General features: G+C 56.1%; 1 protein-coding gene across 1 annotated transcript in view; it reads left to right on the forward strand.

The window, feature by feature from the left end:
* Sulf2 (sulfatase 2) overlaps window positions 1-16894 on the forward strand; it is a gene marked incomplete in the record, with an annotated part of 101020 nt that overhangs the window by 63254 nt on the left and 20872 nt on the right. Inside the window, 3 exon segments of the mRNA XM_013518265.1 lie at window positions 1464-1615; window positions 11565-11734; window positions 16356-16506. Of these exon segments, the coding sequence (XP_013373719.1) occupies window positions 1464-1615; window positions 11565-11734; window positions 16356-16506 (473 nt within the window).

Below are 16894 nucleotides of genomic sequence, written 5' to 3' on the forward strand. Positions count from 1 at the left end.
AGGGGAAGGGAAGGGAAGGGAGGAAAGGAAGGAACAAGAAAGAGATCACTAAGAAGATTCTATTTCCTCATTCCTCAAAAAGATTTTTGTGTTTGTTTTCTGGGACAGGATCTCGCTGTGTAGTTCAGGCTGGCATGGGACTCACTATGTAGCCCAAGCTGTCCTTGAACTCATGGTGACCCTCCTGTCTCAGCCTCCTGAGTACTGGGGTTGTAGGCATGCACCACCCCACCTGGCTTCTCCGAAGATTTTGCTACCTGAAAGTAGGGGGGTTCTCTTACACAAGCTTAGCTGTGGTGTAAGTGTGGGGATGGAAAAGTGCTCCACCCCCAGATGTCCAGGCCAGTGAGATTTCGCCAACAGAACCACCGGTATCAGCAAGAAACAGGACAGGACCACCCCAAGAAGTCCCCTGCCCTCCCACTCGGCCTCCTTCCCGTGTCCAGGGATAACCACAGTCTTCATGCCCAACCCACGGGCCCCTCCTGCCTGGTTTTGAACTTCACGCAAATGGCATCACGCCGTGTGCACTGTGCACCTGGTGTGTATCGGGCGCTTGAGACACACTGTGCTCTCAGAGGCGGCACTGGGTCTTTCTCGTGTCTGTAGTTTTCCATTGTGGGAAAGTGCAGGGCTCTGCTTCCCCACTTTCGTGGGTGTATATTTTGTTTCTGGCTCTGGGTTGTTAGGAATGCACTCCCGGGAGCCTGCTGTGTGTGTGACCTTTGGTGGCCCTACAGAGACTTTCCTTTGCACATTGCTGGATCACAAGTTACGTGTTCAAGTTTAGCAGACACCACCAAAAAGTGTCCCACCACACCGGACCACTTGGCACACCCCCCGGCAGAGCGCGAGAGGCCTGCCGCCCCACGGCACATGGAGTTGCCCGTTTTGGGTTAGCCATCCGGTCGCTGTAGTTCATAGAACCTGAAGTGTCCCTCAACTTGAATGGGGAACAGTTATATTCTTATTTTTCATAAACCTACACTGAAACTAAAGTTTTGCTTTCAGTATAAACATAAGCCATAAATCAGTGTATCAGCAGAATCCGTCACTTTGTCACCCACAGAAATTGTCACTGCAGTTGTTCCAGACATCACAGAATCAAATGTTTTCACTCAGGCCGGGCATGGTGCTGCACACCTGTAATCCCAGCAGTGTGGGAGGCTGAGGCAGGAGGGTTGCAAGTTTGATCTCAGTCTGCTAACTTTAGTGAGATCCTGTCTCAAAATAAAAAATAAATAAGGCTGGGGATGTAGCTCAATGAAAACGCCCTGGATTCAATCCCTAGTACCACCAAAGCAAAAAAAAAAAAAAGCAAGAAGGGTCCCAGGGCTCTGCTGGCTCCACAGCAGCCAGGGCAGAGGGGCGGGTGGGCCGCTCATCCTCATGGGCACGTGGCATTCACACCAAGAGAGACTTCGCTGTCTTCTCATGCGGCCTTCTGCCCCCTGCCCCTCCAGCTTTCTTCGGGAAGTACCTCAACGAGTACAACGGCTCCTACGTGCCGCCCGGCTGGAAGGAGTGGGTCGGACTCCTGAAAAACTCCCGCTTCTACAACTACACGCTGTGTCGCAACGGGGTGAAGGAGAAGCATGGCTTCGACTACTCCAAGGTGAGCTGCGCGTCCGGGCGGGAGCTTCGCCTGTCCGCGCGGGGGCGGCCTGACCCCAGGGCCCTGCACCCGAGGCCGACACCCACTGAAACCCGTGACCTGCAGCGCCACCCTCTGCCGTCAGACTGCATGTCTCAGAGGATCTCTGAACCGCTCTCCCGTCTGGCGTTGCAGAGTCTCCCGGCGCAGGGCCCCTCCCACCTGGCGTCTGTTGAGGTCGGCGGCAGCGTTGCGTCCTGCTCCTGCCGCATCAGGTCGTCTGCTGGTTTTACTCTTATCGGGGTGGTGGGTGCTTCCACTTCAGGGCCGCTGTCAACAGCTGCTAGGACGAGTCTAGCACCTCTCCCTGGGCGCCTGGGTCCCTCTCTGTGTACCACACCAGGCGCGGGGCTGCAGGGTGCAGAGCTGCCCGAGTGCCTGCGGAAGCCACCTCCCTCCGAGGTCATTTCCATTTCCAGTCCAAGTTCAGCTGAGGGACGGTGAAGTGCATGGCTCTTACGAGGGCCCTCGATGGACCTTCGTGCATTCCTAGCCCAAAACAGGGAGCAACCCCAGCCCCAGGAGGACCCCGGACCCCTTTCCGTCCAAACTTCCACGCCAGTGCTTGGGTTGTCTTTGGCGTTCTAGAACCTGTGCTTCTTCCCGCCGGCTGTTCTTGCTCCACACGGCGGGTGTGAGACTCACCCACACAGTGCACAAACCTCTGATGTGTCCCATCGCCTCAGTAATGTTCTCTGCACGGATGGATGGCAGGAGGTCTGTCCCTCCGGCAACTGATGGACGTTTGCGTTGTCTCCAGTTTGAATCCATCTTGGGCTAAGGTGCTGTGCGCCTCCTTGTACGTGGCTTGAGGTGACATCTGTACCTGTTTCTCTCCCTGACGTGACTTGTGGGGACACACTGAGCCAGCTGACGCTTCCAGCCCCAGCGCGCAGCGCTCCCCCGGCTCCAGACTCCTCCTCCGGGCTTGGTGTTGTCAGAGCCGCCTTGCTGTGGGGCAGTGATGCTGCCTTGTAGTTTCGTCACAACGGTGTTTGAGGCCCAGGCGTGTCAAACCATGCAGAGCGTGCGGAGAGCCCCTTTGCACGTGATAAATACTCAACCCCTTAGCTTAGCTCGGGGCAGGAACGGATTCTGTGAATGTTTCGGTCTTTACAAGTCAGGCGGTCTCTGTCGCAGCCTCCCCATTCTGCCACCGGAGTGTGGGCGCGGCCATGACCGTATGAACGGCAACCGGCATGGCTGCCTTAGCCGTCGCTGGCAGAGCTCCCGAGACCACCAGCTTCACACAGGAAGAGGGTGTTTGGCCCATGTTTTCCAGGGTTTCCGGCCGTGGTTTTTGGGCCTGTGGCTTCACAGGACAATGGCGGGGGCCAGGGTCCCAGGACGCCCTGAGGACAATCCTAGCAGTCTGACCTCTTCCTATAGGCCCACCCCTCAAAGGTCCCACCGTTCCCACAGGCGGGGACCAAGCTCTCACCACGGGGCCTTTGGGGGACATCGTACAGCCAACCGCGTGCCAGCGACACCATTCACAGAAATGAGAGCGGGCCTGACTCGGCCCAGGGGTAGCGTCTGCTGACCGCTGGCGTGGATGAGGGTGGTGGTGAAGAGGAGGAGGAGAGACTGCCGTCCCTGTTCCCCACGTGCAGAATTTATGCAGTGCAGTGGACATGGCCAACTCTTCCTGCCCTGTCCGAGCCTGGGTCCAGTCCGGCGCACACACTGCAGGGACAGTCTGTCCAGACTGTTAGATCCCCTCCTCTGCTTCCCCGTGCTCGCTGCCACCAGCCCTGGGCCTGGCTCACTGTGACAACCCCGGATTCGCTGGGCTATGGTGGCACTTCCTGAATTGTCCTCCAGGGCCCGGGGATGGGCACTTGTGCAGCAGGGCAGCAAGCTGGGAGCAGGGGGCAGGAGGGAGCAGTGGGGGGTGCGGAAAAGGGCCTGGCAGGCCGGGCCCGGTACAGCCACCCATTCGGATTTTTCAGTGGAAACCACAGATTCGCACTTTTTACCTCTGAAATCTCCGGATTTGCACATACCGGCAACTAATTCAGCCCTTGCTAAGCTCCTGCGTGAGTCAAGCATGCCGAGCCGGGCCTGAACGGTGGGCTGCAGCCTCTGGGGTGCGTCGCACTGTCCCTCTTCCTCCACCTTCAGGACGCGCCGCGAGCGTCCTGTGTGAGTCAGCGCACGAGGTTTGGAGCCGCAGCTCTGACACCTTGTGTGTCACCTTGGTACTTGGGTACGCCACTCGCTCCCGAGAGCCACACTGGGCTCTGCAGGTGGACACCCCCACCTCACAGTGAGAACTTCTGTTTGTTGAACACCTACTACGTGCTGGGCACTGTGTGAGTGTTTTATGTGAAGTATTTCCGGTTTTCACGGCATCGCGTGTGGTGAGTGGACTGCTCGAGCGTGGTTGTATTGCTCACTCAACCCCTCCCACAAGTACTTATCGAGGGCCTGCTGGGTGCCGGCCACTGCTCTGGGTGCCAGCTCCTCAGGGGTAACAAAAGCAGACCCACTGGGCGTCCTTGTGCGGCTCACAATCTGGCACCTAAGTGTGTGTTGTACACTATGAAGTGACGTGCACATGTGTTACGGTCAGAGCGCCTCACCACAGTGTACACACACACACACACACACACACACCATCCCTGTCTCCTGTTCTGTCAGCCCAAGAGTGAGCCATGCCAACCCCACCGGCCTTGCTAGGTGTTACACCATCCTGAAGGACCCTCACTAGTGCCCCTCAGCCCCGCCTTTAACCACAGCTCCCTCAGCTTCCCTCGCATGAGCTCTTCTCAGCCTGCCCGAGGTACAGGATGATCCTTTCTTGACTCAGACTGGCTTCTTTCGGTTGTTTGTAAACAGGAATTCAACTCCAAACGGTTTGACTGCAGAGGAAACACATTAGCGTACAGAACTGAAAATCCAGCAGTAATGGAATCAGGCATGGTTGGACCCAGGGACTCAGAAGTCATTTCTGCTCTCTGCTCTGTGTTCTTGGTCCCCTCGCCTCGTTTGCACACTGACTGTCCCTCCCCTCTTTGTAGCAGTATGGCCACCCTGCCATCCTCTCACTTCCTGCCCTGCTACACGCTTGGGGGTCTTTTCCAGGATCCCCAGCAAGTCTCACTGCTTCTCATTGGCTCGGAACCATCACATGTCTGTCCCTTAGCCAATCAGCATGCGTGCTCCTGAGCCTTCCCAGAACACAGGCCCAATAAAATGGAGTTGCCACTGGCTGAGCAGCCAGAGAAGCCGTCCCCTTCCCTTTGTGGAAGCACAGCACATTCGGGCCCTCTTGCCTTCAACAGCAGTCAGGGCTGATGTCTTCCTGTGTGTACATCTGGCAATCCAGGCCCCAGGGGACAAAAACCACGCGTCTCCCATGCAGCACCCCCTCGTACCCCCTGGGCCTCGTTCAGCACATAATCAGCCTCCATTACTTCCTTAGCAATTAATTGCAAAGGCCTGGTGAGGGAATTGAGCAGCCCTGCTGGACTTCTTGGGAACAGAAACTGTAGTCTCGGAGGGTTTGAACACACCCTCTGCCTTCTCCCAGCCTCCATGCCGGCAAAGTCTCTAAATATCCTGCAGACCGCTCCCTCCTTTCAGGCCGAGCTCCGCTCGGTGCAGCCTGGGAATCAACTTACCCAGGGTTCCCTGGGGCCCGTGGGGCTGAAGCTAGAACATCTGCTCTTTTGCCTGCTTCCTGCCACGCTTGGCACCCTGTGAACGGGAGGAGCCCCTGAGATGGGTGCCAGGATTCCTGGGCTGCCGGCTACCAGGGGCATGGTGACAGGGTCGGCAGGGGGCTTCGGGGCCAGAACTGGCTCAGGTCCAGGGTTCGGGTCCTGGCAGCTTGGCAGACAAAGGGGACAGCGCTAAGCTGGGGCTGGTAGCCCAGGCCTGTGCCTGGTGTCTCGGTCCATCTGTGGCCACCGCAGGATGCCTGAGTCTGGGGCCTTGACACGGAAAAGAGATCTGTTTGGCTCGTGATTCTGTCTGGATGGTCCAGACAGCGTGGCCCTGGCATGTGGCGCGGGCCCCCTGGTGGCCTCAGCTGGCAGGAGCTGGCAAGTGTGGAAGGATCTGGTGTCCCAGGCAGCAGAAGCATGCGAGCCCAGAAAACCAGACTCACTTTTTTAAGACCTGCTCTTGAAGGCACCAGCCCAGTCCCAGGAGTTTTGAGCAGGCATCCCAGGAAACCTAACCCACTCTGGAGAGATGGGCTTTAATCCCTCCCCAGTCACACACACACACCTCAGCCCAAGAACAGTTTTAGACTTTCAGTTAGTTTTTAAAAAGTAAAAGGTAAAAACTGAAGAGTAATTTTCACATAATATTTAGAAACAGTGGAATATTAGTCTACCTTCAAAAAGAGGTCAGTACTGCCAGGCATGGTGGTGCAGGAGGATCTCTGTGAGTTTGAGGACAGCCTGGGCTACATAGTGAGTTCGAGAACAGCCTGAACTATATAGAGAGACCTTGTCTCAAACCTCCCACCTCCCACCTCCCACTAAAAAGGAAGAGAGAGAGAGATCAAGCCTATCATGTGCAGAAACACCAATAGACACTGACAACAATGTGCTAAGTGCAATAATGTGCTACAAGCACAGAAAGACACCCCCGCCTCTTTTGGTGTTTTGGAGACAAGGTCTTCCGTGTAGTTCAGGCTGGCTTTGAACTCACTGTGTAGCATAAGCTGGCCTCGAAATTGAGACGATCCTCCTTAGTGCTGCAATCACAGCAGCATACCCCACACCCGCTGCCCCCAACTGAGGAATCGAAAGTCATGAAATGCACAGAAGCAGGGAGAAGGGTGGCCGCTGGGGAGGGAGGGGACAGGGGAGTCGTTGGTTTCCAGGGCTGCAGTTCGGGCAGTGTGCAGGAGGAGATTCCGGATGACAGCTCTGCACTTAAGGACAATCCTGCACTCTACACTTAGAATTGTGTTGAGAGTTGATCTCATGTTTTCTTTTTAATCACAATCAAAACAATTTTTTTTTGAGACAGGGTCTCGCTGTGCAGTTCAGGCTGGCCTTGAGCTCACTTTGTAGCCCCGACGGGCCTCAAACTCACAATGATCCTCCTGCCTCAGCTTCCCGAGTGCTGGGATTACAGGCGTGCACCACTACACCCAGCTCACAATAAATTTCTTAAGAATGATTTTCATGACACATGGAAACTTGAGTCTGGCATCAAGCTTTCCCAGAGCCCGACTCGACCGTGCCCTCTCCTGGCGTGGCTCTGGTGCTGCCCTGGTGCTTCCCAGCCTACAGCGCCTCAGTGTCTCCCGTGTGCACTTACAGGAAAGTGTGACTGATGCCTGCTCAAAACTGCTGTGTACAGCCTCTCGCTAGTAATTTTGTTTGGGGGGGGGGATAAAAAGATGGACAAGACCCCCCCAACACAAAGGCCTTGGCACTAGCTGTGGGTGCCTTGCTTAATCTGTGGCCTCCATTTCTCCATCTGTAGGATGGGTACAGCGTCCTCTTTGCAAAGTTGCCATGCTGATCAGCCGAGTCCATGGATGGTAACTGTGGGCCCCTGCTCAGGATGGGTTTTGCGGTGCCGGCTTCACTTCGTGCTGTGCTCTCTGGCACTCACCCCGCCACGTGAAGACAGGACAGTTCGCCAGGCACACTTTGCTAGGTGCAGAGTCTGAGCCTCTAACAGTGTCAGGCCTGGAGCCCCCCCAGCCAGCAAGTCGTAAGCTGGGATAAACCCGGTTGTGACTCCAGAACCACCTGCGTGAAGTCTCACGGCGCCTCGAAGGGAAGCAAATCTCTTGGTAAACAAACTGCCAGGAAGGCCCAGGGCTGAGGGGTCAGCACTGTGATTTGCAATGAAAATTAGAAAAATCTCTGCCTGTGGAAGCCAGCAGCTCAGGAAAGGGAGACCCTTTACTCAAGGCTGACTTAGCAAGCCACCTTCCCCCGCTGCACCCCACGCCAGGGCGGGCCCCAGAGCCCTGGAGTCAGGCCAGGCGCACAGCGACCCGTGGGACTCATGTGGGCCTCTCCAGCGGAAAAGGTAGCCTGGAGACAAGGAGACTGCAGTTTAGGAGATGCCCTGTGAGACTTGGGGTGAGCTTGCCTCAGCCAAAGACCAACAAAGCAGAAGTTCGGGCTTTGGGGGGCAAGGATGTGCGCAGGGCCCCTCTGGGCTCACCGGTGCCTTCTTGTCCTTCGTCACTTTCCCCAGCGGCCAGAGCAGTCATTCTTCAGAGAGCCAGGGCATCCCAGCTCTACACAGCACCAAGCACCACAGGGCAGGACCCACCCGCCGCCACGCCCAGCCCTGCCGGCACTGCTGACCCTTGCTAAGTGAGCACGTCAGCCGTCTGTGTAGCAGAGAAAACAGAGACAAGGGCGATGGGGGTGAGGGACCGACCCACACGGCAGAGACCGTTGAGCTCCATACAGAGCGCTGAGGCGTGAGCAGTGCTGCCCACCACCACAGTTGCATGCCCCAGCTGCCCTTTGCGGACACAGCCATGGCCGGCGGCTGCTTGGAGAACGCGTGCTTCCGCCCAGAGCCGCAGGCTCGCAGTCTCACAGAAGCATGGGTTAAGTGGGTAGCAACTGGGGGTGCGCCCAGGAAGGCCCCAGAGCAGGTATCCAAGCCACCGCCGCTCTCTCCAGCTGTCATTTCCAAAGCCTGACAGGAGCACAGTCCCAAGCCCTGGCATCGCAGGCCTGCCGGAAGCGTGCCAGAGCAAAGTCTGGGCCTGCTCGCTCCGGCCGCCCCGCCCTGCCCTGGGTGTCGGGGAGTGGCTGGCCCCAGCAGGGCATGCAGAGGGGCAACCTCCCCAAGGACGATAGGGCCAGCAAGGCTCCCCTCCTGTCTGACTGACCCCCAGCTCTGAATCTCAGAGTCTTCCCCCACGGCCCACACACACACCCCAAACCCAGCTTGTCCAGATCTGAACTCTGCACGCACACACACGCCCATCCTACCCTTGCCCGCTTTCTTTCTCCTGGACCCAGTTCGGTGCCCTTCCCCCAAGCACCCAGACAGGGAGCCACAGGAGCAGGGAGCTGCTCTCCTACCTTAGCTGCCCCTCAACTCAGTCAGCAGCCTGGTCTGACCCCTCCCGGACAGGACTACAATGTCCCCACCACCAAGGCCCAGACCCCCGGTCCTTCACTCTGGCCCCTGTGAGTGGCCAGAGTGGTGGCTTTCTCTTGGTGACCTCCCCTGGGGTCCCCACCCAGTCCACATGGAGGGAGGAGGGACGTGGTGTCCGTGCAGATGGAGGTGAGCGGAGACCGAGCACAGGAGTGACCTCTGAGCGGACCGATAAGGATGAGCGGCCGTTAGGCACGCAGAAAACCCACCAAGCACCCGGCCGGTCATAATTACTGGCTTAATCTTATCAAGAGCCAGCTGTGCAGGGCGCTGTGGCAGGAGCTTAACGGCTATTAGCACTTGAAACTCTCAGCCGACCTAAGAGGCAGGTGCAGAAATCCAGTGTGGGAGCAAGGATGTCGGAGCCTGCGGGAGCCCGAGCTTCCCTTTGCAGGTCTCCTGTCCTCTCCGGTCCTGCCGTCTCTCCCGGAGGTGACCAGGACTCTGAGCTTGGTGCTTACTGCTTTATGTCAGTGGCAGGTATCTTAGACATTGTACGAGATGGTGTGTTCCTAGACTTTTATAGAAGTGATGCCGTGTCTCACCCAGTACGACTTAAGACTTGTCCCTGTTGTGCCGTTAGCCATCGTCAGATGAAGCCATGTGTGGCCCATGTTGATCTGTGTGGCTCTAGTTTGTTGTTTTTTCACTGCTGTTCACACCCGCTATTTATTGTCCTGGGAAAGGAGGGTCGTGGAAGATCACTGGAAATGTTAATTGACCGCCAGCTAACAGTCTTCTAGCTCTAGAACCCCGCAGTGAAGGGAGCTTGATTGTGAAGAGCCACAGTCCTCTTTCCCCCCATGCCACTGGCTGGAGGCAGTGAGTTTCAGCGTGTGGCTCCCTTTGTCACTTTAAAAACACATCTAGCAGGGTGTAATGGTGCACCCCTATAATCCCAGCACTCAGGAGGCTGAGGCAGGAGGACCACTATGAGTTCGAGGCCAGTCTAGGCTACATAGTGAGTTCAAGACCAGCCTGAACTATGTAGCTGTGTCAAAAAAAAAAAAAGTCTAATACCGTTAGATCATACCCACAACTATAGCAGCAACTCTGTGAATTATATAATATACTCTATATAATAGAGTGAACAAAGCCCTTTCTGAAACATTTTCTTACCATTTAGCACTCCACTAAAAGCAGTTGAGGAAAAAGTATATAAGTAGCAAGTGGTGCCCTGCCCTTCTCTCCTTCCCCAGTCCTCGCTAGCGAGCCTTGTAAGTTTTTCCTTGATGCTCAGAGCTTCGAGGTCAGGGGTTTGGCTCCTCCTCTCTGCTCTGCTTTCCCCCTTCTGCTCTGCCACTGGGCCTGTCCCTTACAGTGTATCTTGCACAACTTTCCACACCAGTAACCACGGACCTACTGCCGTGTTCGTGTCTGCTCAGCATGGCCTGGTGTGACAGCAGTCCTGTCAGTCACCCATCCCCCTCTGCTGCTGGTCACTGCATGGTGTGTCTGCCCGGTAAGCAGCAACCCAGTGGTGTCCCCCCCGTCCGTGCACGCATGAAGCCATCACAGTCAGGACAGAAGCTGATGCCCCCCCGCTTTTTTTTCCTCTCTCTAAAATAATCTTTCCTTTTGAGAGTGATACTTTGGGGCAGATGCTTTTTAGGAAGCAGAATAAATGTCAAGAACTCAAAACCATCAGGAGGAATCAGCAGCAAAGATTTACCAAGTTTTAAAAGGGTTTATACATGCCTTAACTTCTTTGTTGAGCTTTTAAAGCCCTCAATGTCTGGCTGGTTTTCTCCAGCTCTTCTCTCCTCCTGCTCCTACAGGCTGGTTCCTCAGTTTTTTGAAGATTACTCTGTGTGTGTGTGTGTGTGTGTGTGTGTGTGTGTGTGTGTTGCTCCTTGTATCATCTCCATGTTTACCTGCTGTCCTTGTCATCCTCTTTCTGATGCCACCCAGCCGTCTTCTCTGGTCCTGGTCTGCATGGCAGGCTCTCTCTGCCGCAGAGCCCTTGCATTTGCTATTCCTTTTGCCCAGAATGCTCTCAGTATCAATGATTACCAAGCCTGGCTGCACACTGCAGTCCTCTGGGTAGCTTTTAGAAAGTCTGTCACCTGGGCCGAACCACAGACCTACAGCACCTGGCCTGGGTGTCAGTGAAGCCCCCAGGGGCTCTAGCAGGGGCTGGGCCTGAAGTCCAGGGACACAGCTCTTCCTACCCAGTTCCTGCTCATCATTCAGGTCTCAGCTGCCACCTCCTCAGACAGGCCCCCTGGCAGAATTACGTTCCCCCACCCCAGCTCCCGGCTCTCAGATGTCACATCTCCTTGTCTTATTTCCTTCACTCATCACACCTTGTAACCATCCTGGTTCTTTAGTCACAGACCGGGGTGTGCCCACCCTGCAGTATGGAACCCACCCAATCCCCCCCCACCCCGAGGGCCTTGAAAATACTTCAGGCTGAGAAAGCAGACTCAGGAGTCCTGACGGCACCACTTACCAGCTGTGTGGCATTGGACCATACACTAAACTTCTCTGTGCCTTAAGTTCCTGTTTGAAACATTGGAATGGTCGCCATAGCAACATTCTATAACTGTCTATCAGGAAGGAGTGACAAATGGCAGTTTTCCCCGGTGCTCCCAAATCTGTGCTCTGCTGTTTCCTCCTCTGAGCTTCGCCCCATTCTGTATATTTTACTTGCTGATTTACGGTCTGCCTGGCCCCGAGACTTGTCGGCTGCACAAGGGCAGGGTTTGTTTTGTTCACCGCTGTGACTCAGTCAATGCCTGGCACATACGGGCACCCAGTACAGATGCACGGCTCCTCACCACTCTCCTCTCTCCCCCGCCAGGATTACCTCACAGACCTCATCACCAACGACAGCGTGAGCTTCTTCCGCACGTCCAAGAAGATGTACCCGCACAGGCCGGTCCTAATGGTCATCAGCCACGCAGCCCCCCACGGCCCCGAGGACTCGGCCCCCCAGTACTCACGCCTCTTCCCCAATGCATCCCAGCACATGTAAGCCTCAGCCCTGCCTGGCAGAGCCACTGGGTAGCTTGGAGGTGAGAGAGTCAGGCTTTAGGGACCGCGGTAACGTGCCTCCTCTCTCCTCCTCCTGGGTAGAGACCCCAGAAGCACACCACGTGTCTGGGGCAATGCGGGGGCCCAAATCCAGGCAGCCTGGGTACAGACCAGAGCAGGAGGCAGGGCTCTTAACTTGGGACCCAGGTCCTCCCACCGTGAGCTGTGGACAGCACTGTAATTTGAAGCTTCCTTTATGAGCCTGTGGATTTTCTCTCCTACATTTAAGAGCATTCTTCGGGGAAGGGGTCCTGAGTCCCACCAGCCGCTGACCGTGGCGGGCTCTATGCTGCACTCATCACACGGCACCAGGTCCCTCCGTACTCACCGTGGGCCTTGGGGTGTCAGGTATCCATCGCCACATAACCACGCACGTGGAAGTTTAGCCGCATGAGGCGACAGCGTCTGCGTGTCAGGAACCCGGGCGTCGCTTCCCTGAGGTCCTGCTCAGAGTCTTCGCTTCAGGCTGAGGCGAGGTGGCAGTCGCCGTGAGCCTTGCCTGGGGCTCGCCCTCCTACCGAGGTTTGTGGCATGCGGGCCTCTCCAGGGCTGCAGAGTGTCCAAACAACGTGATGACTTTCCCCAGGGAAGACAGTCAGAGAAAGAGAGGCTGAGGTGGAAGCTGCCATCTTTTATGACCTAATCTCCAAGTGACACCACACACTGCCATAGTCCCTTGGTCACACAGAACAGTCTGTGTAGGGCTGTGATGACCGGGAAGGGGGGATCCCTGAGGGCCATCTTGAAGGCTGCTCTCACGTGTGGTGTTCCCTTTCTGCAGATGAGGAAACAGGCATGGAAAGGGGAGGTAGCAGCTCCCTGAGGTCGCTTAGCTGCTAAATGGCACAGCGAGGGTTCAAATCCAGTCTCCGCTCGAGTGGCCCATCTCTGCCCACCCCTCTAGATGCCTCCATCCAGTTGGCTTGGTTTATCTTTCTAGAAAATGCTCTGGCTTCTCATTACCACAAGCCACCTCCCCCTTAGCCCTTATACTCAGCAGTCCTTGCTGTGACATTCCAGGGTGACAAGGACAGGGCAATTTGGAGTCTGCTGAATATTCAGAGTGTTTAATTTTCATTACGATCAGAATACATTGCCCTCCTCACCCTCCTCGCTGTAATTACTTTCTGACAGCACCGAGTGGCTCAGAGAGGGTAGCACTTGGGTGTTACCTTTGTCCCCTGGTCCTCAGGGGAGCAGACTGCAGATGATCACCCGGCTCCCCTCCACCCCAGGAGGGAGTCCCCAGCCTCCCTTCCCACCCCCAATCCCCGGGGTCCATGCCACCCGCCCAGAGACAGAGGCACAGAGGGTCCTGCACTGCCACCACAGCTCCTACAGAAGAGGGCTTGGCTGCACCCAGGCACCCCGAGTTGTGTGATGAGTTCTTTTAACGTTGCCTGCTCATCGACTGTCCCTTTGAACTGAAAATTTCAGAAATTGAAAATGAGCAGTACCCTCTATTGCTTGCTCAGAGAGTCCTCTTTGCCTCGTTAGGGTCAAGTTTGGAAGGCTCTTTTGTCCCTGGGGTATTATGACATCCAAAACAAAACCCCCCCAAAAAAATTCTATTTCATTATGACATTTCACTCAGTGGAGAAGGGCCAAGGAGGGGACAGAGCACACACATACAGCACAGCTGCTGCAGTCTTCGATCAGATCTCTCGTCCCCAGCAACACTGCCTTGTCCCTTGTCCAAGCTGACAGATACGGCTGCTGCCTCCACCGCCGCTGCTGCTTGCTTGCCCTCCCCCATTCGCCCGTCCCCCCCATGCCACACACATGCAGACACTCGTGTGGACAGACCATGTACACGCCAGACACAGAAACAGCAAGCCACGCCATATACACACACACACACACACACACACCATACACACATACCAACACATCCACACAGATACACACAGACCCACAGGTACACAAATATAGTTATACAGACACACAGACACACAAGTACACACAGACACATAGAGACACAAAAATACACACCAAAGAGCATAGGCATGCTCACACACAGACACAGAGATACAAAGACACGGGTTAAACACACACACGCAGATACACAGGCAAACATACAGATGTACAAGCTCTCAGGTATGTACACACGCACGCACGCACGCACGCACGCACCCATCAGCCCTCCGAGCTCCCCGCAGAGGTCTTCCCGACAGCTCAGCCTCCGCTTTCCTCCCCTGGCCTGTGCTGCAGCCCGGGGAGTGGGTTTTGGGGCAGCCGTTCACACCTTGCAGACGCGGCACGAGGGCCCGGTCACACCTCCGCACCCCGCCGGGCAGAAGCAGCTGTTCCCCAGTGCCCGCGCCCTGCATTCCGCGTGGTTGCTCAGCAGGCGGAGGGGCCAGGCGGGAGCCCTGTCTACCGCATGGGCCCCCACAGCACGGCCCGTTCTTCTGGCCTCAGAATCCTCTCAGAGGGGTCCCTTGGAGAAGAGACTGCAGAAGTCACTGTGGTGACTTCCGACACGCAGCTGCCCTGCTCCGCTGGCAGCCCCCGGCCTCTCCTTTGGTGGGGTCAGGGATGACTGCTAAGAGTCACATCCTGGTCTGGGCCCTTGGAGCCTGGGGAACAGCTGTGACGAACCACAAGCCTCGCTGGCTCTGCCGACCCCGCCCAGCAGCAGCCCTTCTGGTCCTCAGTGGGGAGGAGGTCTTGTTCCCGAGAATGTTCTACACACAGGTCAGGCCCTGAGCCGGCCGCAGGGGAGAGCAGCCCTCTCGTAATCAAAGGAAGCGAGGGCCAGGGAGGATTTAGCAGCAGGAGGCTGCAGATCAGCCGCGAAGTCTAGAAGGAGTCTCCAGGCTGTGACTTCCTCCCGCTTCACATAGCAACGGTCTCCTGTCAGGCTGCTGAAAGCTGCAGCGACATTGTGTCTACCCAAGACCATTTTGATGATGGCATTTACGATGGCACTACGATCCTGATGTGCAGGTATAGGTGCGAGGGGAAAGAGTTGGCCTGCACTCACAAGACCCCTCCTGCCTCCCCTCCCTCCTGCAGTCCCTTGCCTCTTGATACCTGTTCTGTTTTGTCTTGTTTTTTGTCTTTTTGAGACAGGGTCTTGTTATGCACTTCCAGCTGGCCTAGAGCTCACTTTGTAGCCCAAGCTGGTCTCGAAGTCACAAAGATCCTCCTGCCTCAGCCTCCTGAGTGCTGGGATTACAGGCGTGCGCCACCACGCCCGGCTTGATACCTGTTCTGAAAAGCCCTTTGTCTTCACGCAGGGGACAGGGAGGCTGAAGCTTCCTCTGCAGCACGGACTGCAGGGGTGGGGTGTGAGGGGACCCTGGGCCTCGAGCATCATCAGACCTGCTGTGAGAGGTCCCACCTTCTCTGGGGTTGAAGTGCTGTTTCCCAGCAGTGGAGCACTGCACCCGGAGACCCTGCATGCTGGTGGGTGCCCCAGGTCCGCATGAGAAGGTGTGACAGAGGGTGCTGTTGGTTTGGGATGGAGGAATGCGTTACCAAAACCACACGGAGTCCGAGGCCAGACGCTGAGTTCACCTCTGTGTTTCTGCTGCTTAACCCTCCCGCAGGACCCTCAGTCAGTTTTGCCCCAGCACCGGTGACATGAGGACCTCAGCCTGGCCCTGGGCTCAGGAGGCGTTGGTGCCAGCACAGGGTGGCCGCCATCTTGGCTGCCCGAGTTGGAGCCCACTGAGTGCCTGTAGCAAGGCCATTCCCTCCCTCCTGCGCCGAGGAGAGTGAGAACAGTGCTGGCTCCTCAGACTGTTGTATTAAATGAGGTGATAGAGGCGGAGCCCTTTGACTGTGCCCAGCACACGGCGGCTGCTCAGTAAAGGTCACCACGCATTTGTTCCTGTCGTGCATCATCGCAGCTGCCGCACAGCAGGAAGCCCAGCGCCCTCAGCTCTCTCCCTCACTCAGGGAGACCCTGAGCTGGTCCCGAGCTCCTCTGACCAGCTCTAGTAAATGGGCGGCTTAAACAACAGGAAGAGTAATTGTGACAGTCAAGGAATGTGGGCATCGGGCTGCTAGCCTCAGAATTTGGGCCATATATGCACAACTATAATGTACTTGATCTTCAAATCCATTTCCAACCTTTTTAAACCAGAATTCATCCCAGAAAGCCATTCTGTAGACCCCTTACCCAGTGACTGGCACTAGGCACTCCCAGAGCAGCTGAGGGACACACACACACACTCACACGGCAGTTCTGGGAAATTAGAGCTGGCTGGCCTGCCGGAGGCTCTGACCTGGGCCCCCTCTGTTCTTTAAAAAGGGAGGTGACCAAACTCCAGAAAGTGTCACAGAAAGACTGGCACCAAGCTACGGCTTTGGCCTGAGAGGGCAGGAAAGGGACTGCTTTTCTCACTTTATGGTTCAAAGTGATTCACTGTTCTACTCCCAGTGGCTCGGACATTTTGTGAAATGCTGAGATAGTGTTTAGCAGAGCCCACGACACACAATGTCCCTCGTCCCCAAGGAGAGCAAGCCACCTATGATAGCCACTTATGCAAGGCGCACCTGGGGGCCCGAGCCGAGCAGCCAGGCCTGACCCCTGTGTGTCTGCCCCCAGCACACCAAGCTACAACTACGCGCCCAACCCGGACAAGCATTGGATCATGCGCTACACGGGGCCCATGAAGCCCATCCACATGGAGTTCACCAACATGCTGCAGCGGAAGCGCCTCCAGACCCTCCTGTCTGTGGACGACTCCATGGAGACGGTAGGTCCCCCTCCTGGGCGTCGCCTAAGCCCTGGCCCCCAGGGCTGGGAGCTCCCTGCTTATACCCGAAGGCCGTCAGCTAGAGGCAGGGAGAGAGAAATGCTATGGTGCTATCTAGACCAAGGAAAGTGGCTTGGAACAATCCAGGCCAAACCTCGGCCTTCCTTTTATTTTTTTTTTTTTTTGTACCGTGAATCGAACTCAGGACCTTGTGCTTGCCAGGTAGGAACTTGTACCACTGAGCCATATCCCTGGCCCCTGCCTTCCATTCTTGATCTTCCATTCTTGCTACCCCATGTGACAGCCACTTGTGGCTACTTTTTTCTTCTGCCATTGCATTTTTTACAGCTTTATTGAGATCTACTTCATACACCAGTAATTATGTTCA

The sequence above is a fragment of the Chinchilla lanigera genome, unplaced genomic scaffold (assembly GCF_000276665.1).
Source record: "Chinchilla lanigera isolate Chin_1 unplaced genomic scaffold, ChiLan1.0 scaffold00044, whole genome shotgun sequence".
In the NCBI taxonomy this organism is placed as follows: domain Eukaryota; kingdom Metazoa; phylum Chordata; class Mammalia; order Rodentia; family Chinchillidae; genus Chinchilla; species Chinchilla lanigera.